This window comes from Acanthamoeba castellanii (assembly GCF_000313135.1).
Source record: "Acanthamoeba castellanii str. Neff unplaced genomic scaffold scf7180000084645, whole genome shotgun sequence".
Taxonomy (NCBI): domain Eukaryota; phylum Discosea; order Longamoebia; family Acanthamoebidae; genus Acanthamoeba; species Acanthamoeba castellanii.
This window is the reverse complement of record NW_004457313.1, coordinates 985,456-1,008,578: the sequence shown is the minus strand read 5'-3', so window position 1 is coordinate 1,008,578 and position 23,123 is coordinate 985,456. Positions and strand designations below refer to the sequence as shown.

At 56.4% G+C, this 23,123-nt stretch overlaps 12 protein-coding genes across 12 annotated transcripts in view; 7 read left to right on the top strand and 5 right to left on the bottom strand.

The window, feature by feature from the left end:
- Positions 1-288: 288 nt before the first annotated feature.
- On the top strand, positions 289-1,203 carry ACA1_096420 (GTPbinding nuclear protein Ran, putative; the record flags this gene model as incomplete). The annotated part of the gene is made up of 4 exons (XM_004334936.1): positions 289-484; positions 565-684; positions 769-921; positions 1,007-1,203. 4 exons carry the CDS (start codon positions 289-291, stop codon positions 1,201-1,203), a joined length of 666 nt encoding a protein of 221 aa, XP_004334984.1.
- Positions 1,204-1,738: 535 nt separating this feature from the next.
- Positions 1,739-2,854, top strand: ACA1_096410 (uncharacterized protein; the record flags this gene model as incomplete). Its single annotated transcript, XM_004334935.1, has 5 exons — positions 1,739-1,951; positions 2,023-2,176; positions 2,260-2,404; positions 2,495-2,586; positions 2,679-2,854. The coding sequence occupies 5 exons, from the start codon at positions 1,739-1,741 to the stop codon at positions 2,852-2,854; spliced, it is 780 nt and encodes a 259-aa protein (XP_004334983.1).
- Positions 2,855-2,918: 64 nt separating this feature from the next.
- Positions 2,919-4,447, bottom strand: ACA1_096400 (ubiquinone/menaquinone biosynthesis methyltransferase; the record flags this gene model as incomplete). The annotated part of the gene is made up of 9 exons (XM_004334934.1): positions 2,919-3,004; positions 3,063-3,159; positions 3,231-3,358; positions 3,459-3,515; positions 3,573-3,672; positions 3,747-3,844; positions 3,920-3,970; positions 4,045-4,175; positions 4,293-4,447. 9 exons carry the CDS (start codon positions 4,445-4,447, stop codon positions 2,919-2,921), a joined length of 903 nt encoding a protein of 300 aa, XP_004334982.1.
- Positions 4,448-4,911: 464 nt separating this feature from the next.
- ACA1_096390 (Ras subfamily protein) lies at positions 4,912-6,558 on the top strand (the record flags this gene model as incomplete). Its single annotated transcript, XM_004334933.1, has 6 exons — positions 4,912-4,944; positions 5,040-5,098; positions 5,246-5,369; positions 5,481-5,807; positions 5,916-6,012; positions 6,140-6,558. The coding sequence occupies 6 exons, from the start codon at positions 4,912-4,914 to the stop codon at positions 6,556-6,558; spliced, it is 1,059 nt and encodes a 352-aa protein (XP_004334981.1).
- Positions 6,559-7,218: 660 nt separating this feature from the next.
- Positions 7,219-7,815, top strand: ACA1_096380 (uncharacterized protein; the record flags this gene model as incomplete). The annotated part of the gene is made up of 1 exon (XM_004334932.1): positions 7,219-7,815. The coding sequence occupies one exon, from the start codon at positions 7,219-7,221 to the stop codon at positions 7,813-7,815; it is 597 nt and encodes a 198-aa protein (XP_004334980.1).
- A 103-nt stretch (positions 7,816-7,918) lies between these two features.
- Positions 7,919-9,172, bottom strand: ACA1_096370 (zinc finger, c2h2 type domain containing protein; the record flags this gene model as incomplete). Its single annotated transcript, XM_004334931.1, has 1 exon — positions 7,919-9,172. One exon carries the CDS (start codon positions 9,170-9,172, stop codon positions 7,919-7,921), a length of 1,254 nt encoding a protein of 417 aa, XP_004334979.1.
- Positions 9,173-10,522: 1,350 nt separating this feature from the next.
- ACA1_096360 (RhoGEF domain containing protein) lies at positions 10,523-15,922 on the top strand (the record flags this gene model as incomplete). The annotated part of the gene is made up of 21 exons (XM_004334930.1): positions 10,523-10,541; positions 10,601-10,731; positions 10,797-10,877; positions 10,960-11,065; positions 11,184-11,282; positions 11,629-12,038; positions 12,118-12,179; positions 12,265-12,334; positions 12,436-12,609; positions 12,700-12,804; positions 12,894-13,050; positions 13,149-13,246; positions 13,341-13,793; positions 13,900-14,050; positions 14,187-14,279; positions 14,400-14,510; positions 14,598-14,837; positions 14,961-15,082; positions 15,195-15,344; positions 15,457-15,582; positions 15,701-15,922. 21 exons carry the CDS (start codon positions 10,523-10,525, stop codon positions 15,920-15,922), a joined length of 3,180 nt encoding a protein of 1,059 aa, XP_004334978.1.
- Positions 15,923-16,154: 232 nt separating this feature from the next.
- On the bottom strand, positions 16,155-16,520 carry ACA1_096350 (cystatin, putative; the record flags this gene model as incomplete). The annotated part of the gene is made up of 2 exons (XM_004334929.1): positions 16,155-16,304; positions 16,380-16,520. The coding sequence occupies 2 exons, from the start codon at positions 16,518-16,520 to the stop codon at positions 16,155-16,157; spliced, it is 291 nt and encodes a 96-aa protein (XP_004334977.1).
- A 602-nt stretch (positions 16,521-17,122) lies between these two features.
- ACA1_096340 (uncharacterized protein) lies at positions 17,123-17,428 on the top strand (the record flags this gene model as incomplete). Its single annotated transcript, XM_004334928.1, has 2 exons — positions 17,123-17,130; positions 17,230-17,428. 2 exons carry the CDS (start codon positions 17,123-17,125, stop codon positions 17,426-17,428), a joined length of 207 nt encoding a protein of 68 aa, XP_004334976.1.
- Positions 17,429-17,724: 296 nt separating this feature from the next.
- On the bottom strand, positions 17,725-20,348 carry ACA1_096330 (NADH oxidoreductase (quinone), F subunit; the record flags this gene model as incomplete). The annotated part of the gene is made up of 12 exons (XM_004334927.1): positions 17,725-17,839; positions 17,946-18,037; positions 18,149-18,278; positions 18,496-18,612; positions 18,696-18,834; positions 18,923-19,067; positions 19,148-19,272; positions 19,361-19,423; positions 19,511-19,585; positions 19,690-19,823; positions 19,983-20,131; positions 20,223-20,348. 12 exons carry the CDS (start codon positions 20,346-20,348, stop codon positions 17,725-17,727), a joined length of 1,410 nt encoding a protein of 469 aa, XP_004334975.1.
- Positions 20,349-20,746: 398 nt separating this feature from the next.
- Positions 20,747-22,566, bottom strand: ACA1_096320 (glycosylase; the record flags this gene model as incomplete). The annotated part of the gene is made up of 9 exons (XM_004334926.1): positions 20,747-20,838; positions 20,905-20,993; positions 21,117-21,215; positions 21,285-21,403; positions 21,488-21,597; positions 21,670-21,734; positions 21,818-21,995; positions 22,071-22,227; positions 22,396-22,566. 9 exons carry the CDS (start codon positions 22,564-22,566, stop codon positions 20,747-20,749), a joined length of 1,080 nt encoding a protein of 359 aa, XP_004334974.1.
- Positions 22,567-22,952: 386 nt separating this feature from the next.
- Positions 22,953-23,123, top strand: part of ACA1_096310 (DnaK family protein) — a gene marked incomplete at both ends in the record, with an annotated part of 2,015 nt that continues 1,844 nt past the window's right edge. The window contains one exon of the mRNA XM_004334925.1: positions 22,953-23,117. Within this exon, the coding sequence (XP_004334973.1) occupies positions 22,953-23,117 (165 nt within the window). The remainder of the gene's footprint in view (positions 23,118-23,123) is intronic.

Sequence of the window (23,123 nt, the reverse complement as noted above, 5' to 3'; positions counted from 1 at the left end):
TCCAAACCATTTCATTTTGCGTTTCAATTGCAATTTTCCATTTTGCTCAAACCTTCCCGAAGGTTCAGGCTCAACTGACCGTTACGGTTAGGTGAACAGGCCCCTTGCCCTCTGTCATCCGGAAGCTTCCAGAAGGTCGGCCATCACGCCTGTGGTATAAAAACGAAGGAGTCCATTCCTGCAGAAGACAAGCATTGCATCAGCACACAGCGGTACAGGAGAGCAATCCCAACCAAGGCCCAGTACCTCACTACATCAAGAAACTACATCAACACAACACAAGCGAGCATGAACATGAATAAGAGAGATCTGGGCTTCAAGGTGGTGCTCATCGGCGATGGCGGTACGGGCAAGACGACCCTCGTGAAGCGACACATGAGCGGCGAGTTCGAGCGCAAGTACGTCCCGACCCTCGGCGTCGAAGTCCACCCCCTGCCCTTCTACACCACCCACGGCAAGATCATCCTCAACGTCTGGGACACCGGTACGCGCTTCTTTCTCTCTTCGCTCTTCGCTCTTTGTTGCGATGGCTGACCACCTCGACTTCTTTTTTTGATGATGCAGCCGGCCAGGAGAAGTTTGGAGGCCTGCGGGACGGGTACTACATCCAGGCCGACGCCGCGATCATCATGTTCGACGTCACCGACCGCCTCACCTACCGCCACCTCCAAAAGTGGTACACCGGTACGCCAGCCCCCCCCCCCCAACAGCCCCTACGATGTGCGTCTCCAGCGCTAAGACTAACACTCGCTTCGGCCGACTGTGCAGATCTGAGCCGCGTATGCGAGAAGATCCCGGTGGTGATCTGCGGCAACAAGGTCGATGTCAAGGACCGCAAGGTGAAGCCCAAGGACATCACCTTCCACCGCAAGAAGAACCTCCAGTACTACGACATCTCAGCCAAGTCCAACTACAACTTTGGTACGTTTGTCTTTCTCTTAAGGCTCGTCGTCTTCACCACTATCTTCTTCGGCTCACCCCCGCCCTCTCGCTGTCTCTCTCGCAGAGAAACCGTTCCTCTACGTGTGCCGCCGGCTGGTGAACGACCCGCGGCTGGCCTTCACCGCCGAGCCCTCGCTCCTGCCGCCCGAGACGCAGATCGACAAGGCCGCCCAGGCGGAGCACGAGGCGCAGCTTCAGGCCCTCATGTCCGTCGCTGTCAACCAGGCTCTGCCCGGCGAGGACGACGATGGCGAGATGTAAGCGAACACTACACACCTGGCGTGTAACCAGACAAACTTGTTCAAAACAAATGCAACCGTGTAGGGTGGTGTGTTCCAAACGAGACCAGGACCTCACATGTTTACGTGCGATGGTGGAGTCGACTACACCGAGACATGCGCGTCAGGCGGGTGATCTGTTTCGAACTGGTGAATGTCATGACCTCACCGCGTGGTGTGTTTACGTGTTTCTATTTTGACAGAGACCTATAGGCACGCCTGAATACGACGTCGCCTTGCAATCGATCTGCGCAGGACCTCCAGCATCGGCTTGCCATGCAGGGTGTGCCCGTGGCGATTCCCGGGTGTTGCAATGCCACGTAGCCAGGGAGAAAATGCCAACACAGACCTCGGTTTCAGGGGTGTCCCCCCCGTTGGCCGAGCTTGTTAATTTGCACGTGTTGAGCAACATATTTTTAATTGTTTTCTTGTTGTTCACCGAAGCAAAATTAGGAATATAAAAATAAAGACTGCGATTCGTCAAAAAACAAAAAACAAACAAACGGAGAAAGAAGTTCATGAAGAAGGGCAAAGGAGGGGACACTGCGCCGGACGGTGGACGGAATCCGTACAAGGGCGGAGGCAAGAAAAAAGCAGCGCTCAAGGCAAGCGCGCCAGTCCAGCAGGATGACCCCCGGCTTCTCGTTCCGGGCCTCGTACTCGTCAAGGACTTTATCTCCAAGGAGGAAGAGGAGCAGCTCATCCAGGCACGACCGGAGACGGCCGACTCTGTTGATATTTTATTATTTATATTTATATTAGTTTTTTTCCATCTAAATTTATTTTTATTTTTTTTTGGCAGGCGGTGGAGGAGAGGGAGTGGGACCTCGATCTGAAGCGGAAGGTGCAGCAGTACGGCTATCGCTTCGAGCACAACGCGCAGAACCTGCGTGGCGGCTACCTCGGACCCCTGCCCGATTTTGCGCAGCAGGTCACAGCACGCCTCGTTTCCACAGGTGCGTGTGTGTGTGTGCGTGTGCGTGTGCGGTCGATGCGTGCGATCGTTCGCTGATGACGACGTTGCTGGATCAAACTGCAGGACTGATGCCGTACGAGCCCGACCAGATGATCATCAACCACTACACGCCCGGCCAGGGCATCCACCCGCACGTCGACAAGACCCACTGCTTCGAGGGCGTCGTCGGCAGCCTGGGCCTGGGCTCCAGCTGCATCATGGAGTTCAAGTACGACGAGCACACATTTCCGCTCACTCCTTTGCGCGGTAGCGTCCGTGCCGACCGAATCTAACGTTTTGATCGTGTGGCGCCACGCAGGCACATCGAGACGGGCAGGCGCGTTGACGTCTTCTTCGAGCGACGGACAGCTCTCATGCTTACCGGCGAGGCGCGATATGGCTGGACACACGGTACGCATCTACCGTATGTGCGTGTGCGCGTGTGCGGTGTATGTGCGTGTGCGGCGGTGTGTGCGGTGTGCTCAAGTTTGGCTGCGTGACAGGCATTTCGGCGGTGGTGTCGGATACGTGGAAGGGCGTACAGTTCAAGCGGAAGAATCGGATCTCGCTCACCTGGCGCAAGGTCATCCTCCCGCCGGCCAAGTCCGACGGCGAACCCCGACCACAGCCCACCAACGACGACAGTGCGCACATCGACGAACAGCAGGCGACTGCGTAGGCCCTCGGCATTCGTGTTTTTTTGCGTTTGCGTGTGTGGCACAAGGCCATCAAACACGCACTGACTATTTGGCCTTGACGGCGTAGCCGAGATAGCTCAGATCGGTGTCATCTGTCTGGCGGAAGGTGGTGACCATGTCTACCGGCTTGCCTGCTCGCGAGGTGGTCAGACATGTGACAAGAGGCAAAGCGACAGTGTGAGGACTCACCTCGCTGGAAGAGGCGGCTGGGCTCCACCACCGGTTCGAGGCCTACGATCTCTTTCACGTCCATCGCCGGCGCCAGCAGCTCGGTGAGCTCGGCAGGCTGACGGTGGGGCGAGAGATGTCAGGCACAACCGAACTGGCACTCAACAGAGGGAGAGTAGATCATCGTACGGTGGTGAAGAGGCGGTAGTCGTGGGTGTGCGGAGGCATGATGGACATCAGGATCGAGCTCTGCAGGATGCGGTTGAGGATGTAGCTCTTCCACGTCCGGTTGATAGTGTCAAACGTGAACACCCCGCCTGTTACGAGTAAAGTAGTGTAAACGTGAATGAACGCTGGGCCGTCACCATCCGGCCACAGCTGCTCTATAGAGCGATGGGTCCCGGGGCTCCTAAGTACCAGGCTTGAGCACGCGGTTGATCTCCTTGACCAGAGCCGGGAGGTCGTGGATGTGTTCTATAGAAGGGCCATTAGCACCGACGATACAACAACAGCCATCAAGGCGGAGCGAACCGATGACGTCCGACATGACCACGCCGTCGAAGTGGTGATCGGGGAAGGGCAGCTCCAGGGCCGATCCCACGACGTACTCAACGTTGCTAACACCCTCTTCCTGGAGGTCCAAACCACAACAACGAACACTGTCCGTCACAGGTCCCACGCAAGGCCAGAGGGAGTGGGTCGGACCTGGGCGTGCCTCCGGGCCGTCTCGATGGAGCGCGGGGAGATATCGAGACCGATCATGTGGTGACCGTGTCTGGCCATCGCCTCGGTAGCCAGCCCGCCTGCACATATGGTGTTGTTCAACACCACACGCCTTCGCTGCAAGTAGGAGGTGTGTAGCCCAGATCCCTACTTACCTCCGCACCCAATGTCGAGGAAGAGCTGCTGGCTAGCCTCAGTGTAGGTGTCTGTTTGTATGGGGATGCGGGCATGACAAGTCGGCTCTCTACAAGAAGATGGGCAAAGGGAATTGGTGAAGTACTGAGGTGGTGGAAGGCGCGGTCGAAGTAGGGCACCCGAGCGTCGTTCATGGCAAGCAGCGGGGCAGCCCATCCGCCCTCAGCCCACCAGTTGTAGGCAAAGTCCTCCGTGTCGTAGAACCCGTTGTCGATCCTGCAACGTGTGGAGTAGCACACGGCGGTGAGAGCAATGTTCACGGCTGGGCACCGTAGTGCTGGGTTCCTGGGGCAGAGGTCTGGCGTAAAAGGAGACTGCACGTCTACTACGTACACTGTAGTGGAGGGGTCGATGGGGTGAGTCCTGGGGACGATGTCCTGCGGCGGGGTGGCCACCCAACCCAGCGCCGCAGCAAGCACCAGCGCCACCACGCCCACCCAGAGCCAACCGCGGCGTCCACCTTGGGCCACGTTCACCTTCCTGACCATCTCCTCTGTTTTTTTGCTGCCACGTCAGCGAAGGTAAAAACCGGGGAGAGAATTTTCGCTTTCGAGCCGCATCGATTGGCCGAGCCGGCGGGGTGGTGGAAACTTGAGCGACCACGCACGGCGGAGCGTAACTGCCGTTCCCACGACTCGATCGACCCGTGCGACGACCATTCGATTTGAGACGAAGAACGAATTGTGTCGATTGTTCTGCTTTGGAAATTCTGGTCCAACGTCTGTCTTCTCGCGAGTAGCCCATTGCATTGAATCCAGCATCTCTTGGCCAATTTGCAATGCAGCACATTAAATGCGTAGTGGGTGCGTAGTGGTTACCCACCCTTATGGATCATCGATCAAGCTATCTGGCCCATTTCCTTCCTTTCCATTGTCATTCTGATCATTCTCTTAATGGATCAATAGTTGGTGACGGTACGGTGGGCAAGACATGCCTCCTAATCACCTACACCATGAAGGCTTTCCCCAAGGATTACGTTCCCACTGTACGCCCCCCCCCTCGCTTACTCGCTCACAAGATTCGCATCTCTTTCCATGCTGTACGAGCCCCTTTCCCAATGCTCATTCCATTTCTCGGTAGGTGTTCGACAATTACAATGCCGTGGTAATGTGGGACGGGCTGCCGATCAATCTTGGACTGTACGTTCCAATCTCCTTTCAAATCTTCCTGACTCCTGCGATTACGTAGAATCTATGTTGCCGCGCGAAAGAGCTCTTTTGCTTGGGTCTCTTGTCGGCTGGTGGTGGCTTGGCGCCACTATGTGCTCACCCTCTTCCTTCTTCCAGGTGGGATACGGCAGGACAAGACGACTTCCAGATGATGAGGCCCATGTCGTATCAGAACGCAGACATATTCCTCGTCTTCTTCGCCATAGATAACCCGGTCTCCTTCCAGAACGTCAAATACAAAGTACGTCCTGCGGCGACAGGCTTGTGATGACTCTCTGAGCCAGTTGTTGACATCGTAATGTGTGTGTGTGTCGTGTGTGTGTTGTGTGTGTGTGTGTGTGTGGTCGCACAGTGGATACCAGAGATAACGAAAGGAGACTCGAGGGAGGTGCCGCGCATTTTGGTGGGAACAAAGAACGACTGCCGAGACGACGAGACGCGCCTGGCCGAGCTGAAGGCGAAGAACATCAAGCCCGTCACCTACAAGCAGGGCAAGAAACTCGCCAAGGAGACCAACTGCGTGTCGTACATCGAGTGCAGCGCCATCACCAACAAGGGCTTCCGCGACGTGTTCGGGCAGACCATCATGGCCATCATCAACTTCCGTAGCAACAAGCGGCCAGGCTCGGCCTGCTGGTCGACCAAGTGCTTCAAGGATTTCTCTCTCCTCTCCAAGAAGGTACGCGCGCGTAGCACGATTCTCTAACTGTCCCCCGTCGTCGACGCTGTCGCCACTCTCTCGCAAACCACTGACAACCGCTTCCCCCCGTGTCCCTCCCTCGCGCAGCACAAGTGCGTGCGGTGCAATCACCAGTACTGCCCGGACTGCGTGGTGCTGCTGCCAAAAAGCCACGAGTGGGGCAACAAACTCATCTGTAAAAAATGTACGCAGTCCATCATCATCATCATCACCTCTGCTGCAGTTCGCGACGTCTCTCTCTCTCTCTCTATGCATGCGTGCGTTCGGCCTCTGACAATAGTGTGCTGTAATCACGTTCGATCCATGCGCAGGTAGGGATATCGAAGACGACGAGCCGATGAAGCGAAACTTTGGCAGGAAGAAGGCCGGGGCGGAGGTGAATAACGAAGGCGAGGAGAAGGACAACGGCAGTGGCGGCAAGGTGTCCGAGGCGACGCCCGTCACAAAGGAGGCCCTCCTCGGAGGCATTATGCAGAGCGTGAGCCACTACGAGCCCCTGCCGGAGGGCGCCGGCGAGGAGGAGGAGGAGGAGCAGACGAGCGGTAGCAGGCGGGGCAAGGGCAAGAAGGAGAAGCTGACCGGAAGCGGATCGAAAAAGAGGTCCGGCTCGATTCTGAGGGGAGGCTCGAGTGGAACGTCCATCGCGTCGTCGTCGTCGTCATCTTCGTCTTCTCCGGCTGCCGAGCCAGCGAAGGGCTCGACGATCAAGAGGGACAACGGCGCCGCGTAAGAAGAAGGACAACGGAAGACCAGGAAGACGACGACGATGATGGATGGAGAACACCACCCACTGAGGCGGAGAAGCAAGAAGAAGAAGCCAGAGGAGAAGCTGCGCGCGAAAGAGACACATGGACGATGGGAAGACAAGAGGCAGAGCAGAGTGTATCAAAAGAAGCGAAGTTTTGAATCTCGTCGAAGAGGCGCCACAGAAGCGGAGGAGGACAGGAGGGTATGGAGGCTCTTTATTGTGCGAGTTGCAATAAAGGATCAACAAGATGGAGGTGTAGGTGGCCAAAATATTATAAATGATAATAAGAAGAGAAGTGGGCTCATATATCCATTCTTGGGTCGTCAATGAAGGAGAAGCATAGAAGCTATTCACTTGCATTCAGTGGTGTGTAAGGGTCATAATCATCGCCCGATAGAAGAGAATGGAAAATGATAAATAAATGAATAAAAACAAATAAAGCCCTTCAGGTACCATTGCTGAAATCAGGGCACCATCACCACGCCAAGAGGCAAGGAAACCAGCGCATCAGACTTAAACTAATGAGATTTGAGGCAGCATCACGAGGGCAAAAACTAAAACAACATTCGTCTGCTGGATTTTGCTTCAAAAGAAAAAAGGAAAAGGAAGATTAATCTTAAGCCATTCAATTCGAAAAAAAAAATGCAGCGGGCCGGATGGATGAGGCGTGGCCTCTTCCCCCGCGAGATGTCGAGTTCCTCCGCCACGTTGTGGACGCGAGCTGCTGGCATTGCCTCCTCTGCCCGGACGGCTCGCACATTCTCGATTACCGTGACGCGACGCAGCATCGATTCGGGGGCGGGTCCCATCGATAGCGAAGTCCTTTGTTCCGATGCGGTGCCAACGCTGCTGCAAACGACGCCGCGATCGACTGCCGACGAGGAGGGGCAGAATTTCGGCAAGATCAACGATACCTTCGTTAATTGGACGACCAAGGGCTTCTTCACCATCCACGGCGGTCGCCTCCACAACGGCGTTGGCCCCGCCAACTTCAACCCCCTCGCAGAGCGCAAGCCCCTCTACCTCAAGAACGTGGGCGTGTTCGCTTCGATGGTCGACGTGCCGGTCTCTCTTCCCTGGTCGGACGGTGCCATCTCGATGTGGGAGAAGATGCAGCCTCTCGATTCGTACCAGATGGACTCGGTGATGCGCAAGCGAGCACGCAAGATGAACAAGCACAAGCACCGCAAGAAGCTGAAGGAGTCTCGCTTCCTTCGAAGGAAGCTCAAGAAGGCCTAAACTGTATCGTGTCTACACGCAACAGATCAATGGATTCATTTCCCTCTTGTCGCTTCGAGATGAAGGTGAAACATGGAATGTACATTTGATTTGCCGGTAAAGGTCACAGAGAGAGCGAGGAAGCGTGCGCCTTCGATCGGAGATGAGCAGCGAGATGAGCCTTCTGGCGGAAGGCCTGCTCGCACAGGTGGCACGCAAATGGCCGCTCGCCGCTGTGGATGCTCAAGTGGCGCTTGAGGTCTCCCGACTGCGTGTACGACTTGTCGCACTCGGGGCACTGGTAGCTCGCGCCCTGGTGTGTCCTGCGGTGGCGCGCGAGGTTGTTGCGCAGCGTGAAGGTCTTGTCGCACCCCACGAAGTCGCACACGAACCGGCCCGTCGCCTCGTCCTGCACGATGACGCCGGTCGATGTTGCTGGCGAAGGTGGTCGAGGGCGTTCATCTTCGCCTGATGATGACGACGACGATGAAGAAGTGGCCGAGGCGGTGGTGTCCTTGTGCGCGCTCTTGCGGTGGCGAGTCAAGTTGGGCCGGTGCGAGTAGGTCTGACCGCAGCCCGGGTAGGTGCACGCGAATCGCTGCTGGCCCGTGGCCTCGTCGATGACGACGACCCCAGACGACGACGAGGTGGTGGTCGAAATGGTCGCGGCCTGTCGTTCTTCCTCGCTTGACGACGACGACGATGTGGTGGTAGTGGTATCCTTGTGTATCACCTTGCGGTGGCGCTTGAGGTTTTGGTTCAGCGTGAAGGTCTTGTCGCAGCCCGGGTAGGTGCACACGAATCTTCGCTGGCCCGTCGCCTCGTCGACGATGACCGGAGGAGGTGGTGGGGCGGACGCTGATGCGACGACGGCAATCGAGGTCTCGACCAACTGCTGGTCGTCGGAAGAAGCCGAGCGCGGAGCGGGCGCGGCGAGGTGCGTGACGAGGTGGCGCTTGAGGTCTTGCCGACGCATGAACCGCTTCTCGCAGTGCTCGCAGCCGAACTGGCGCACCTGGGCGTGAATGAGCATGTGGCGCTTGAGGTCGGAGCCGGTCTTGAACGCCTTCTCGCAGTGTTCGTGCTCGCAGCGGAAGCGTCGCCGCACGGACGCCCTGGCCCACCTCTTTCTCAGCTCTTCGACCTCGTCGACCGGTGCCGTTGGTGGTGTCGGGAGTGGTTGTGGGGTGTTGAGGATCCACTCATCCTCACTGTCGGCTTCGCCATCTTCGTAATCTGCGCTACTGTCGTCTTCGCTCTCGCTCTCGCTCTCCGCGCTTTCCTCGTCGAAGGGATCGATCGCACCATAGTAGTCGACCTCGGTCGGCGCTGGCGAGAAATCGCGCTCTTCCACCGCTACTTCGCAGGCGACCTCCATCTCAACGCCATTTTCGATTCGCTTCTCGATGGTGGCGATGGAGCTGAACCGTCGGCGGCACAGAGGGCAGCGGTTGGTAATCTGACTCCAGTGCGTGATGCAGTCAAAGCAGAAGCTGTGTGCGCACCCAAGGACGCCTGGCGGCTCAATGCAGGACAAACAGATGCCGCATTGGTTCTGGTGATTGTCGAACGAGTGCTCTTGGATGAGTTGTGGTTGTTGGTGCAAATCATCGGCCTTGCGTTTTCTCGAGAAGCTTCTCCTGATGGGTGGAATTGGGTAATGAGTAAATTAAACAAATGCCGGCGAAAAAAATGAGAGCATGCAGGCGTAGGAGGCGAGACCATCACTGGAGGGGGTGTGCAATCCAGTGCCTTGGAGAAGTGCAGGTGCAATCCAAGCAATTGTGGCCAACTCGTTGCGAGTCAAATTGAAAGAGGGGCCTTGTATAGGTACAGATCGGCGTGCGCGTTCATGGCGTGTGGGCTGATTGGGCGTTATTGTTCTGCAAAACCAAAAAAATCAATGGTGGCAAGGACAGGATCGCAACAACACCAGAACTAGTTTTTCTTTTTCTTTTCGCTGAATTTAACATTCTGTGCTTAAATTCAGTGGTGCCAGGTGGAAACCAATTGCAGCCACAAGGCTGGGTTAATGACCATGGCACCAAGTGTGCTGGCACTTCATGATTGCTGGGAGAAGGAGTGAAGATACCCCCCTGAGTTGTCCTTTTTAGGCTTGATCAGAGCTTGTCCTGGACAAAGGTTGACCTTGTATCTAACTTCCCCTTACACTCATTGAGGTCCAGTCATCATTTACTTGTTGCATGATGCAACCAGCCACCAGCCTGCACCATAGCCAATGCAAGGATATCTGTGTCACCCAGTGATGTGGGTTACTGGGCTGGTGGGCAAGGGGGCAGGTTGGAGGCTGTGTACACCCATCTGCACCTGCCCAATGATATGGCCATCACCAAAGGGGATGGGACTGCCACAACCTCACAACAGGTTCAATATACACTAACTTCATCCTATTCTCTGTTCTTGAGCTACAGTATCAAGCACCTGTCCTGCTTTTTAATTATCATAACATAATGAACAGGCACCGGCTGAAAAAAGGAAATAAGTCCCTCTTTTTTCCTGGCGACGTGCTGGTGGCTGGGCAGAGTCAGCCGTAACTGCCGTCCGCAGTTGGAGGACGAAACATTGCTTCCCCCTTTATCCTCTCAAAGACGGACGACGCGTAAGAGATTGGGATAGAGGATAGGGCGTAGTGAGTGATTGATAGAATTCGATCTTTCCTCCATCCTCAGCTAAAGAAAAATGAGGTACCGTCGCTGTCTTGTAGAAGATGGAGAATCTGTTTGATTGTGGATTCTAAAAAAACAAATAATCAGTGGAGAGGTTCCTTTGTTGGAGCTTCAAGCAGCCGTCTACAACTACGACACCAATCTCAAGACATGGGTCGCCAAAGACGCTGGCGCTTCACGCATTTGGATTTTTCACAATCAGACCACCAGTGCCTACCGCGTCATCGGCCAGTCAGTCGCCGACAAGCAGGTACGCCTAGTGGACACCTTTTGCCTGTCTTCCGCGCAGCAATCTTTAACACAATCCCTCCACAGTACAACGTCAATTCGCCCATCAAGGGAGATTTGGTGCACAAGAAATTGAGGGACAACTTTGTGCAGTGGCGCTTCCGTCAGGTACCTGTCGCATCTCTCCTCCCCTCCTTCTCTTCCTCTCCTTCTCCTCTCCCAAGTTTGTCTCAACCTTTCGCTGGCGTAGACGATCTTCGGCTTGAGCTTCATCTCGACGGAAGATGCCGACAAGTTTGTTTCCATGCTTGCCCAATTGGTTCAGATGATTGCCGCTACGCAACCAGCCGAACCTGGTACGCCTTCCTAACGTGTTGGAGTGAAAGCGCTGGTGCAGGGTCTCTTCTTCGGCGTGGAAGAGAGACACCACCAACACCCTCCTCATTTCCATGCCCCTCCCTCTACGCTCTTTAGAAATGAGCTCGGATGCGACACTGCGGGTGAGGGCGATCACCTCCGACATCACCGCACCCGGCAAAGCCACTATGTCGCGTACCGCTCACTCTGCCACAAGTGCGTACTCCGCTTTACTCAGTGATGACCACCTCCCTCTGTTCCTCTACTTCCTTTCTCCCGAGCTCCGTTCCCCGCTCTCCTCCTCTCTTTGGAGGCGCCAAAAAAGCCCTAACGCTTCGCACCTATCCACTCTATATATCTTCAACCTTCTCATCGATATTACTCTATCCATCTCCATCGATCGCTCTCTATTCAAATCACCACTCTGGCGCTCTACACGACGTTCCGTTCTTTATGTGGCGCGCTCTACACAATTCTATATTCTGCCGCGCTCCATGTTGCATATTTGTTATCTATGCACAACAAATATCCATCTCTGCGCATATATATTGCATATGCACAGTGGGCTCTTCCACCATGCGTCCGCCAGCGCCCTTGAGCAGCGGCGGCGGCGGCGAGAGCTCGGAGAGTGCGCCAGCAGACAGCACCGGCGACGGTGCTGGGGTGTCGCGAAGGGACATCAGGTCGATGGACATGAGCGGCATGAATGTCAACAGCGCTCTGAACCAGCAGCGCAGCGGCTCAGCCATCATCGCCCCGCACTCTAGCGGTGGCCTTTCCTTATCGTCGGGCCAGACTAAGTCGCCTCTCTCAGGCGGCGACACCCGCAAGACGCAGAGCATGTACGGTGTGGCGCCGGTCTTGCCGGGATCCTTCAGTTCGCAGACCGCTTCCCACATGGGCACCATCCGGTCGCCCCTCTCCGGCGGTGGCAGTGGCATCGTCGCCCCCTCCTCGAGCGGAGGAGTCAAGGTGCGGTGTGGTACCCACTAGCACTATTGATTGGGGTCTGGCTAAACAATTGATTGTCGTGTTTTTTCCATCATCGCAGCTGCCGGAGCAGGACCTTTCGGGCGCGCTCTTTGTGAAGGAGAACAAGGACCTGGGTATCAGGTAGGTGTTTGGCTGTCTGTAATGGTCGGTGCTCGAAGCGGAAGCGACTTTTCTGACCATTTCATTCCATTCATTCCGAAACCAGGGACTATCGTGCCAAGGAGATCTACACCACCGAAGAATCATACCTGGCCAGTCTTGACATTGTGCTCAAGGTACCTACCGATCGGAGGCAGTTCGATTGTGAGGCGTGAGAGAGAGAGAGAGAGCACGTTCTCAACGTTGTGCTCTCCCTCGCGCGATTGAATGGCAACAGGACTACCTCCTGCCCGCGAAAACCAAGGGAGTGTTCAACGACAAGGAGATCCGCACCATCTTCTCCAACATCGAGCAGATTCGCGATCTCTCCCGAGAGCTCTTCACCGCCATCCGACAGCAAATGCTCAATTGGACGGACCAGTGCATGGTCGGCGACATCTTCACCCGAAACGTACGGTGCCCTCCAGGCCTGTTTGGGGTCAGTACTCGTATTGAGGTCGTGACCGGACTACTCACCCCCCCATTTTTTGGCTCTCCGCAGATGCCGTTCATGAAGATCTACATTCCCTATTGCAGGGATCACAAAGCTGCCAACGAACTCATTGAAAACAAGAAGGAGAACAAGAAGATGGTCATGTTCCTCAAGGTAAGATCATCGGTGGACTTTTTTTTGTGACGTTGCTGGCCAACCATTGTCGGCTCACGCTGCTCTCTCTCGGGCAACCCACCCAAAAGGAATGTCAAGTAGCCTCCGGGTCTGCGCTCGACATCAACGCTCTGCTCATCACGCCGGTCCAAAGGGTTCTGCGCTATCCGCTGCTCCTGAAGGCCCTCGTCGAAGTGACCGACCCAAGCCACCCCGACTACTCCCATCTCCAAACCGCTGTCGAAGGTGCTCCCTCTCTCTCTGCCCCCACCCACCCAACTTAGCGTCCCAAGGACCATGGCCGACGGAGCGCCTTACCCCTTTCTCGCCGCGTTCTCCGCCAGGTATCCAAAAGATTGCGGACGAGATCAATCAGTCGGTGGAGGTGTCAGAGAGCACAAAGGCCGTGCACGAGTTGGCCAAACAAATCCCCAACATCCACGTACGCACACCTTTCTCCCAGAATATTCCTAGTTTGCTCCTCTCAACTAAACTCGGGTGAAACTCTCTTGTTCTATATTGATGTGTGAATGTAGAAAATGATAAGCACCAACCGACAGCTGATCAAGCACGGGCCGGTGTCGGTGACGAGTCCCAACAAATCACAGTATACCTACCTGCTGCTCTTTTCCGACGTGGCCGTCTTCGCCAGTCCGTCGCCAAAGTCGGCCAAGAAGCTCGACATGAAGGAAATCGTGCAGCTCGAGCAGGTGTGGGTGGACGCGATGAAGGACACTTCGAGCGCGGAGCTCATGTGGCAACTCAACGCGCCGGGCAACACCTTCCTCGTTGCGTCGGCCAACAGGGAGGACAAGACCCTGTGGGTGGACAGATGTCACCAGCGGATCGTGGCCACCTGCCAGAAGAACCGAGTCATGGAAGGCGAGCGACGCAAGTTCCAGTTCGAATTCAAGGATGGCGCCATCTATGATGGTACCTGGATTGATGCCAAATTCGACGGCATGGGCAAGCAGTGCTTCGCGGACAAGGTACACGCACGCACACACACACACACGCACACACGCACACACACACAACACACACACACACACGATTGAATTCGGTGCGGCCACTCACCGCCGTGGCGTGGTGTAGGGTGTCTACGAGGGCGAGTGGGAGCGAGGCAAGTTCCATGGGCAGGGAAAGATGGTGTGGGCCACCGGCGAGTCGTTCGAGGGCCAGTGGGTCAAGGACAAGTTCCACGGCACGGGCAAGCTCACGACTCTTCTGTGCACCTACACCGGAGGTATCCCTGCCCTACCCACTCGTCGTTTTGCGGGGTCTCTTCGCGACCGTGTGTCGTGTCGTGTCGTGTCGTGTCGTGTCGTGTCGTGTCGTGTCGTGTCGTGTCGGTTGACCGCCGAGTTGTGCGTGTGGCGCAGGTTGGGAAATGGGCCGGAGGCACGGCGCTGGAACGATAACCTGGACCAACGGAGATAGCTTTGAGGGCACTTTTGTCAACGATCTCCGAGACGGTACCGTGTTGGGCTTCTGAAGCCTTCCTTACCCCCCCCCCACAAGTCGGCGTTCGTTCTGTGAGGCTCACGCACCACTTGCCTTGTGTGCGTGTGCGCGTGGGGGGGGGGCGAGAACAGGCATGGGAGTGATGAAGTACTCGGACGGCAATTCCTACGAAGGCGAGTGGAAGGACGACAAGTATCACGGCCGCGGCAAACTGGTCACTCTCTTTTCTGGAACCTACGATGGTACCCCACCCCATCATCTTTCCCCCGTTGTGTGTAGTGCGAGCCGGCTTCGCGGGTTGTGCTCACCGCGACCACCGCGACCACCAGGTGAATGGAGCATGGGTCGGAAGAACGGCCAGGGAAAGATGACGTACACGAACGGGGATGTCTACACCGGCGGCTGGGTGAACGACTTCCGGGAGGGCAAGGGCCAGTTCACGTCGCTGGACAAGAAGGTCAAGTACGACGGCGATTGGAAGGACGACGTGATGGAGGGAACTGGAGTGTACATCAAGCCCGGGTTCAAATACGAGGGCGAACTCAGAGGCGGTCGACTTTACGGTCAAGGTACCACACCTCGACACACGCAGCGACGATACACACAACACACACGCAGACACACACGCAGCACACACACAAACACCCACGTTTAGTGCTGGGCTGACCATTTTGTCCGTGTTCTGGCCACAGGCACGCTGGACACGGCTGAGGGCACCTACATTGGCCAGTGGGCCGAGGACCGAAAGGAGGGCAAGGGCGAGTGGGACGGCGACAACGGAGAGACCTACGATGGCGAGTGGCATTCCGATCTGGTACGCACCGCCGCCGCCGCCGACGCCGCCGTAGTACACAGCATGCACGCATGCCCGAGTCGCCCTGCTCACTGTGTATGCGCGTGTCGTTCTCTCGCACACATGCGTACAGCGGTTTGGCAAGGGTACGTGGATCGACACGGATGGCGCGCGCTACGACGGCAAGTGGGTCAAGGGTCGCAAGGAGGGTTCGGGCGTCATGACCTACGCCAACGGTTCCAAGTACTCGGGCAACTGGCAGAGGGACAGGAGACACGGCAAGGTGCTTGACACCACCCCCGCACAAGGCTTCAATTCAAGCCTTTGTCGTCGTTACAAAGGCCACGATCGTCGGTGACTGATGGTTGAGGTGGTGTTGGCACGCGCGGCACCAGGGTGTGTTCACCACCCCCGACGAGAGCACCAAGTACGTGGGCGACTGGGTCAACGACGTGCGCGAGGGCAAGGGCATCCTCACCGATGCCACCGGCGTCTACAACGGCGACTGGGTCAACGACATGGTACGTTCTTGCTCCGAGTGCGTGTGCGGTTTTTCGTTTTGAGGCCCTGACACGACACGACACGACACGACACGACACGACACGACACGACACGACACGACACGACCAACGACAACAGCGTAACGGGCAGGGAACGTTCACGTACACGAACGGCATGACCTACACTGGTGAGTGGAAGGATGACCGGAGACACGGCGAGGGAGTGCTCAAGTTGGCCGAGGCCAAGAACGAGAAGGACGGGATCATCAGGGTCATCTACGAGCAAGGCCTCCTCATCGAGCCGCCCTTCTCGCAGTGCCCGCCGGACGTCACCCTGCCGAGGGTGGTGGTCCAGAAGTGAAGAAGCACACGCGGCCATCTTTTCACGCGGCGCATCAAGCCTTCCCTTTTGATTCATCTTTTGCTGCGCTTCTAATCATCCTCGATTCTCTCTTCTGCCTTTGCTCTTCTCCTTCTATCAAGATTTAGTGTAATAAAAACCAGTAGAGGGTTGGTTAAGAGGAATGTATGTATAATGAATGGAACAAAATCCTGACCGCCTTGGGCGACGTCGCTGAGATCAAGGGGACTTCCTAGAAGTACGCGAGCTCATCAGTTTCCGACTTGTCGGTCTGCACCGAGTGTACGCTCACGTTCCTCTGGAGATCGCGGTAGATGCGGGCGTGGATGTACTCGCCTTCCGCCACAGCGATCTTGACGAAGTAGTTGATGCCAGCCACCACCTGTAACGAGTGTAAAGTTCATCTTTTAGCGATCGTTCACTGCGCATCTGACTGAACAAGTATAGGGCTTCCTACCTGCGTGGCGTACGAGACGGGCTTAAGATCAGCGAAGGTTCGGCCAGCCTTGTTTTCGAGATCGGCCTTCACGCTCGCAACGAGCAGGTTGACCTCATCATCAGCAGGGCGCGCGTTTCCAAGTCCTCCAGGCCTCGACATGTTGTAGTAGTGGTAGTGTGGTGTAGTGTTGTTTGATTCTGGGCGAAAGATGAACGTTACTTGTGCCCACCAGCGAAAGGTGACTTGGGGCCAAGCCCGAAATTTCGTGGCAGAGAACCCGAAGTTGTCTTGTTTTTCGGGCTGGCCCGGGGTACTGACAGCATACCACGGACCACCGCCATAATGGAAGCACTATGTGCAACCCAACACCTGGTGTGTTGGAGAATAAACTTACATCATTGCCAATGAGGGCTTGATGACACCCGAGAACTTAGAGCTCCACCTCACGGTATTTATTTTAAGGAGGCGCCATCACCCGTTGAGTGGCTAGTGCCAAATAGGGTAAAGACGGCGGGGTGTGAAAGAAGGAGAAGACCGCATCCTCGCAGAACCACCTCTATCAAGAAACCAACATCGTAACGATGAAGACCACCGCTATTCTCCTTGTTCTTGCTTGCCTCATCGCCGTGTGCCTTGCGGCCCCCCTCCAGCCCAAGTAAGTGAGAGTATTCTCGTCCCCCGTTTGATCTCAAGCTGATCGATGATTACCTCTTCTCCCCAGGACCTCCCACGTGCCCCACGGCGCTATGCTCGCCAAGAGGATGAGGAGGTACTGAGTCTCTCTTGAAGTTAAAGCCCCCCCACGAGCTCTAACAATAACCCAATCCCTCTTCTACAGCGACACTTGCACCCTCGGACTCGCCCTCAGGTGCGCCGCCAAGCTGGCCGACTGCAAGGACGCGTGCCAGAACTTCGAGGCTGATCCCTCCACCTGCCTGACCTGCATCGGCGACGGTGCCGACGCTTGCTGCCCGTGCTTCCAGAAGGTCTTCGGCCCCAGTTTCCCCTGTGACCAGCCCACCGCCTCCAGCGCCCCTTCCAGTGCCCCCTCCACCCGTAAGGCGTAGGTGGCATCTTACCCCCCCCCGGTTACTCAGTCCATTGAGCCAATGTAGCATCTCGCGCAGCTCTTCTTGGCGCTCTCTAGCAAACATGAACATGCTCTGGCTCTACTTGCTCCCAAATCAAAAACTCGGCTGGGGGGGGGGACTACATCAACAGCCACAACATGTTGAAACGAGATGAAAGTTGGTGGCTGGCTGTTTTTTGTTTCACAATCCATATAGCAATGTGTGGACACACACGCGCGCGGTGGAAGAGAGGAGATAAATGGTTGTGGGGCGGGGCACGCATGCTCGATTATTTACTGCACGAAGGTGAGGGGAGCCTGCTTGGCCAAGTGGAGCTGCCTGCTGGCGTACTCGTCGACGGTGGCTGACCCGATGGCCTGGCCGTGCTTGCTGTTGTAGTCGTGAATCCTGTTTCGACCACCACCACCATCGCCATGGTCGTGCCATCACATACGTCAGCATCATAGTCGCGTGGATGGACATCGGCCACCGGTGGGCGGGGAATGGCGCGTACCTCTGCTCCATCTCGCCGCGGAAGTGCCTGATGACACCCTGCACCGGCCAAGCCGCAGCGTCGCCCAAGGCGCAGATGGTGTGACCCTCGATCTGCGCAAGCGACGACACAGCAGAGAGCCCGATTCGTCAGCGCCCGGCTCCGGGTCTCGAGTTGAGAACAAAAAAGCAGTGAAGTGGTGGTGCAGTGGAGCGAGTGGTCACCTGGGTGGAGAGCTCGTAGAGCATGTCAATTTCGTCGATCTTGGCATCGCCCGTCACCATGCGCTCCATCACGTTCCACAGCCAGGGCGAACCCTCGCGGCAAGGCGTGCACTGACCGCACGACTCGTTTCTGTCGCGTGCGAAACAAAACAGAAATGATAGTTAGGTCAGTAAGGTAACAACGCAACTCTGGAGCTGGCGTGCGCTTGGCTTGCAGCGTGGGTCCTCAGTTGATGATAGGTTAATGTCATGGTTGTCAACAAGTGATACTGAATAGACATCATTGGACGGCCGATAGAGAGCGATAGAGAGCGCAAGCAATGCCTTCGAAGGCGAGGGAGGCGCACCTGTAGAACTTGGAGAGGCGAGCGATGGCGGCAATGACGTCGGTGGACTTGTCCATCACGATCACGGCCGCAGTACCGAGACCCGACGTGACGTCCCTCAGCGCATCAAAGTCCATGCTGCACGCGGGCCAACGATCGAGATAAGCCGAAAAGTGAGCTGCGAACGCGAGCAGCAGTCCAACATTGGCGCGGGCACGTACAGGACATTGTCGCAGATGCTCTTGGGGAGCAGCGGCACGGACGAACCACCGGGGATGATGGCCTTCAGGTTGTCCCAGCCACCCCTCACGCCGCCGGCATGGCGCTCGATCAGCTCCTTGAGCGGGATCGACATCTCCTCTGCGAGGGACGAAGGGAAGAAGGTCAGACTGACACCGGACTGTGGCTCGCCGGGCCGGTGAGAAGCCCCAGAAGAAGAAGAACGCACCCTCGACGGTGATGGGGTTGTTGACGTGGCCAGAAATACAGAAGAGCTTGGTGCCCGAGTTCTTGGGTCGGCCGAAGCTGGCGAACCACTCGGCGCCGCGCCTCAGAATGGTGGGGGCGACAGCCACGGTCTCCACGTTGGTCACCTGGTGGTGGTGGTGGTGGTGGTGCGCGTTCGTGTCATCAATCATCGGCTCAATAACGAAGGGCCGAGGGGCGGTCGTACGGTGGTGGGGCAACCGAAGACGCCAACGTTGGCGGGGAACGGGGGCTTCAGCCTGGGCTTGCCGGGCTTGCCCTCGATACTCTCAATGAGCGACGTCTCCTCACCGCAGATGTAGGCACCAGCACCTGAAAGCACGCACATGGGAGGGGGCACAGCGTCAAACTTGTGTGCGCTTTAAAGGCGCGTGTGTGCGGGAGACGGTGTCGGCGGTACCCCTGTGCACGTAGACGTCAAAATCGAACCCGCTGCCGCAGGCGTTCTTGCCGAGGAAGCCAGCTAAGAGAAGAAGAAGAAGAAGAAGAAGGGCGTAAGTGACTGCACGCATGATGATGGTGGAGGAGGGAGCATGGGTGGGCCTTATACCTTCATAGGCCTCGTCGATGGCCCTCTGCAGGTTGTTGATCTCGTACACGAACTCGCCGCGCACATAGATGTAGGCTGGACACAAAAAGACAACGGGGGAGAGGATGAAGATGAAGGTGAGGAGGAGGACAGGCGAAGGCGAGTGAAGAAGAAAGCGCGCGAGAGAGAGAGAGACGCACCAGCCTTGGCCTTCATGGAGAAGCCGGCAAGAAGGCAGCCCTCCACGAGCTTGTGGGGGTCGTGGCGCATGATCTCGCGATCTTTGCAGGTACCGGGCTCACCCTCATCAGCGTTGATGACCAGGTATGATGGCCTTGCAACAAGTAAGACAATCGATTATAAGCCAGCACGTAGCGAATTACTAATCATTTGCATATATCCGAGCGTGCTAGATGCACAGCCGCGTGGATGAGACCGCAATCTCGGGACGAAGAGGGAATTTGATAGCGGGGGGGGAGGATGCGGATTGTACCTGCCGTCGGAGACCTTCGGCATGAAGGACCACTTGAGGCCCGAGGGGAAGCCGGCGCCACCCCGTCCACGCAAACCCGAGTTCTTGATCTCCTTAATGATCCAGTCCTCGCCCTTGCGCAGCAGCTCCTTCGTCTTGTACCAATCACCCTACATGAACGCACCATTAATCTCCATTTTGTATTTACGCGACAATTCGGAGGGGGGGGGTTAAATAATAATCATGTGAAGCGCTCGGTACCCTCGCCAGGGCACCCTTGATGAAGATGTCATGCTCTCCATACAAATTGGTAAAGATACGGTCCGAATCCTTCAGGTTGCCGTAGGACCGCTCCGTAGTGTAATCCCTCCTGCTAGCGAGGGCCATCGCGGCGGGAGCCGCAACATTCTCTGTCACTGGGGCGAGGCCCGACCGGACTGCAACTCGACGCAGCATCCTTTAGTTGTTTTTGTACACTCGCCTATGATGTCGCGGCTTGGGTCGCAATCTCGCAACCTCAACCGCCTCCTAAAAGATTCCTAATTATTTGCATATTTCGACGCCACATTCTCTCGCGTTGCGTTTCAAGCACGGTGGCAGTCATCACCGGCGTCGCCTTTGTCGTCTTTACCGCCAGTTTTGCACCTTGGCGCCTTCGTTCCATAGACACAGCCGCCCCATCAAGGGAGACGAGAACGACGACATCACGCAAAGAGTTGTGTGTGCTCCGATATGTGGAAAATGACGGTCGTTCCCTGAGTGAGCATGTGGCATGTGGTCTACAATCAGACCTGAACCGACAGGTGGAAGACGCCGATGCGGGAGTCGCAGCCCTGGTACCACACGAGGAAGGAGTCTTCCGCCAGCTTCTTCCAGCCTGCCAGATGGAGAGGGGATGAGCAACATGGTGCGATCAAACCACAATGACGTAATGGGCGGGTACCCTCGACAAAGACGACGTTGGGAGTGAGCCCCTCGGGATTCTTGTCGCACTTCTCCCAATCGAGCTCCGGCGAGAGCACGGGCTCCTCGCTGTCGATAGCGCGTGATGACGGTGGTGAGCGTCAAGGGCCAAATAATAACAACAAATAATGATAATAGTGATGCTAAAATCCTCAATAAATAACGCAGAAAAATCAAAGCAGCATCGGGTACCTTCTGAACAGAACGTTGGTGGGATCACTCTTGTCGAGAATGGCCCAACCCAGGTTGTACTCCAAATCCCAGCCGGGCTTCGGGTTGGCGATATTGGCCCTGATCGCGAAGCACACTGGGCGTGAGCAAATGAGCAATGACCATCAGCCACCAAGAGGAAATGTATACTTCCTGGCCGAGTTGTAGAGGAACAGGTAGTTGCCGTCCGAGAGGCGCAAGGGCTCCGGGCCGCTCTCCACCAGCTGGCTGTCGAACTTGTCCGAGCGGGTCTTGAGAAGGCACTTGCCCTGTTAGGACCGGCGGGTGATATTGTTTGTGTTAGCGACATTCAACATTGAACGGCAAAGAAGATGGTCAAGAGGTTGTCGTACGGTGTTGGTGTAGTGGATGAGGTTTTCGGTGGTGGCGATGCAGATGTCGGAGTCGCCCCAGAAGAGGTAGTGCTCCTTGTGGAACACCTGGTCGCTCAGCAGCAGCGCGCCTGTGTGGTGGTGACAGAACATCACCACAGTAAGACACTGAATGGGCCGACGTGCGTGGAGTGCACTCGTACCGCTCTTCGACCACTTCAGGTCGGGGAACACGTAGCCCAGCTGCTTCCAGTCGCCACGCGCAGCGCTGTGGCGGCGATTGTATGCGTGAGCCAATGGGTCAGGGGGGAAAGAACGAAAGCGAAAAGCGAAAAGCGAAGGCGTGAGTACGGATTGCCAGAGTTGACGGCCAGGGAGAGCATGGCCTTTACGTCTCCGAGGTCCGAGGGCATAGTGCCGTTGGTCACCGCAGTGTAAAACATGTAGTAGGTCTTGGTCTTCCAGTCGTACACGACACGCGGGTCCTCACAGCCGAGCTCCGAGCTGGGGCCAGGCGCAATGATCGTGTCTACGATCACGACCCGCACACAACGGTCACAGAAAGCCACGGAAAAGAGGGGTAGAGAGAGAGAGAGGAGCGTACCGGAGGCACTGATGGGCTTGAAGCTGAGGCCGCCGGTGTTGGAGAACGCGAAGGCGATGGACGAGGGACCCACGTCGTAGATGGACTTCGCGTTCGCCGTCAGGTTCTGCACGCGCACCGCCAGACATGCCATCTCGAAGCCATTGGCATCAAAGTACTGCGCTCAACGTAATGGACGGATGTTGTTAGCTTGCAATATTTACTAAAATAAAAATTATTAATTTAATATTAATGAATAATTTTTATGTGTCGAGTCCAGGGTCACCATCAATGGTTAATAATAATAGTATTAATCATTGAAGGGGGGGGGGGCGAGGAAGAGTACGGGCATGTAGGCGGTGTTGTAGTTGTAGAGCCACACGGAGTCCTTCTCGGTGAGGATGGGGCGACCGCCATTGAGACGGCGCACGCTGAACTTGGGCGCGGCCGACGCGCAAACAAGCAGCGCGGCAAGGCACAACAACAGCCCGGCAAGGCACAGAGTCTCACGCTTCATCTTCCGTGTGGATAACGCGCTCCGGGACAGAAGAAGTGCGGATGGAAAGCTTGGTGTGGCTCGACCAATCACTAATGAACGCAATCAGCAATCAAGGTTAAGGTGATGTCGACACACCCGCTCGCTCGCGACCCACGCTCAAACCGAGCGGTCGGTGTCGTATCCCACCAAGTGCAACGTTAGGCGTCGTGTGGTGGACCAATGGCGTATCGCCTCCCTTCGCGGTGGTCCAATGGAGACAGACCACGTTTCGCCCTTTCGCGGCCAGAAAACCAGGGCTGGGAAGTGACCCAAAGACCAACACTGTCGCCGACGCACAAGATCCACCTTCTCTCTTCATGAAACAGTTGGCAGCGGTGATTCTCTTGTGGACGGCAGCAGCGCTGATGGCCCAAGCGGAGCTCTTCGACGGCCCCATCATTGGCATTGATCTGGGCACCACCTACTCGGTCGTCGGCATCTGGAAGAACGGCCGGGTGGACATCATCGCCAACGATCAGGGCCACCGCATCACCCCCTCTTACGTGGCCTTCACCGACACCGAGCGCCTCGTGGGC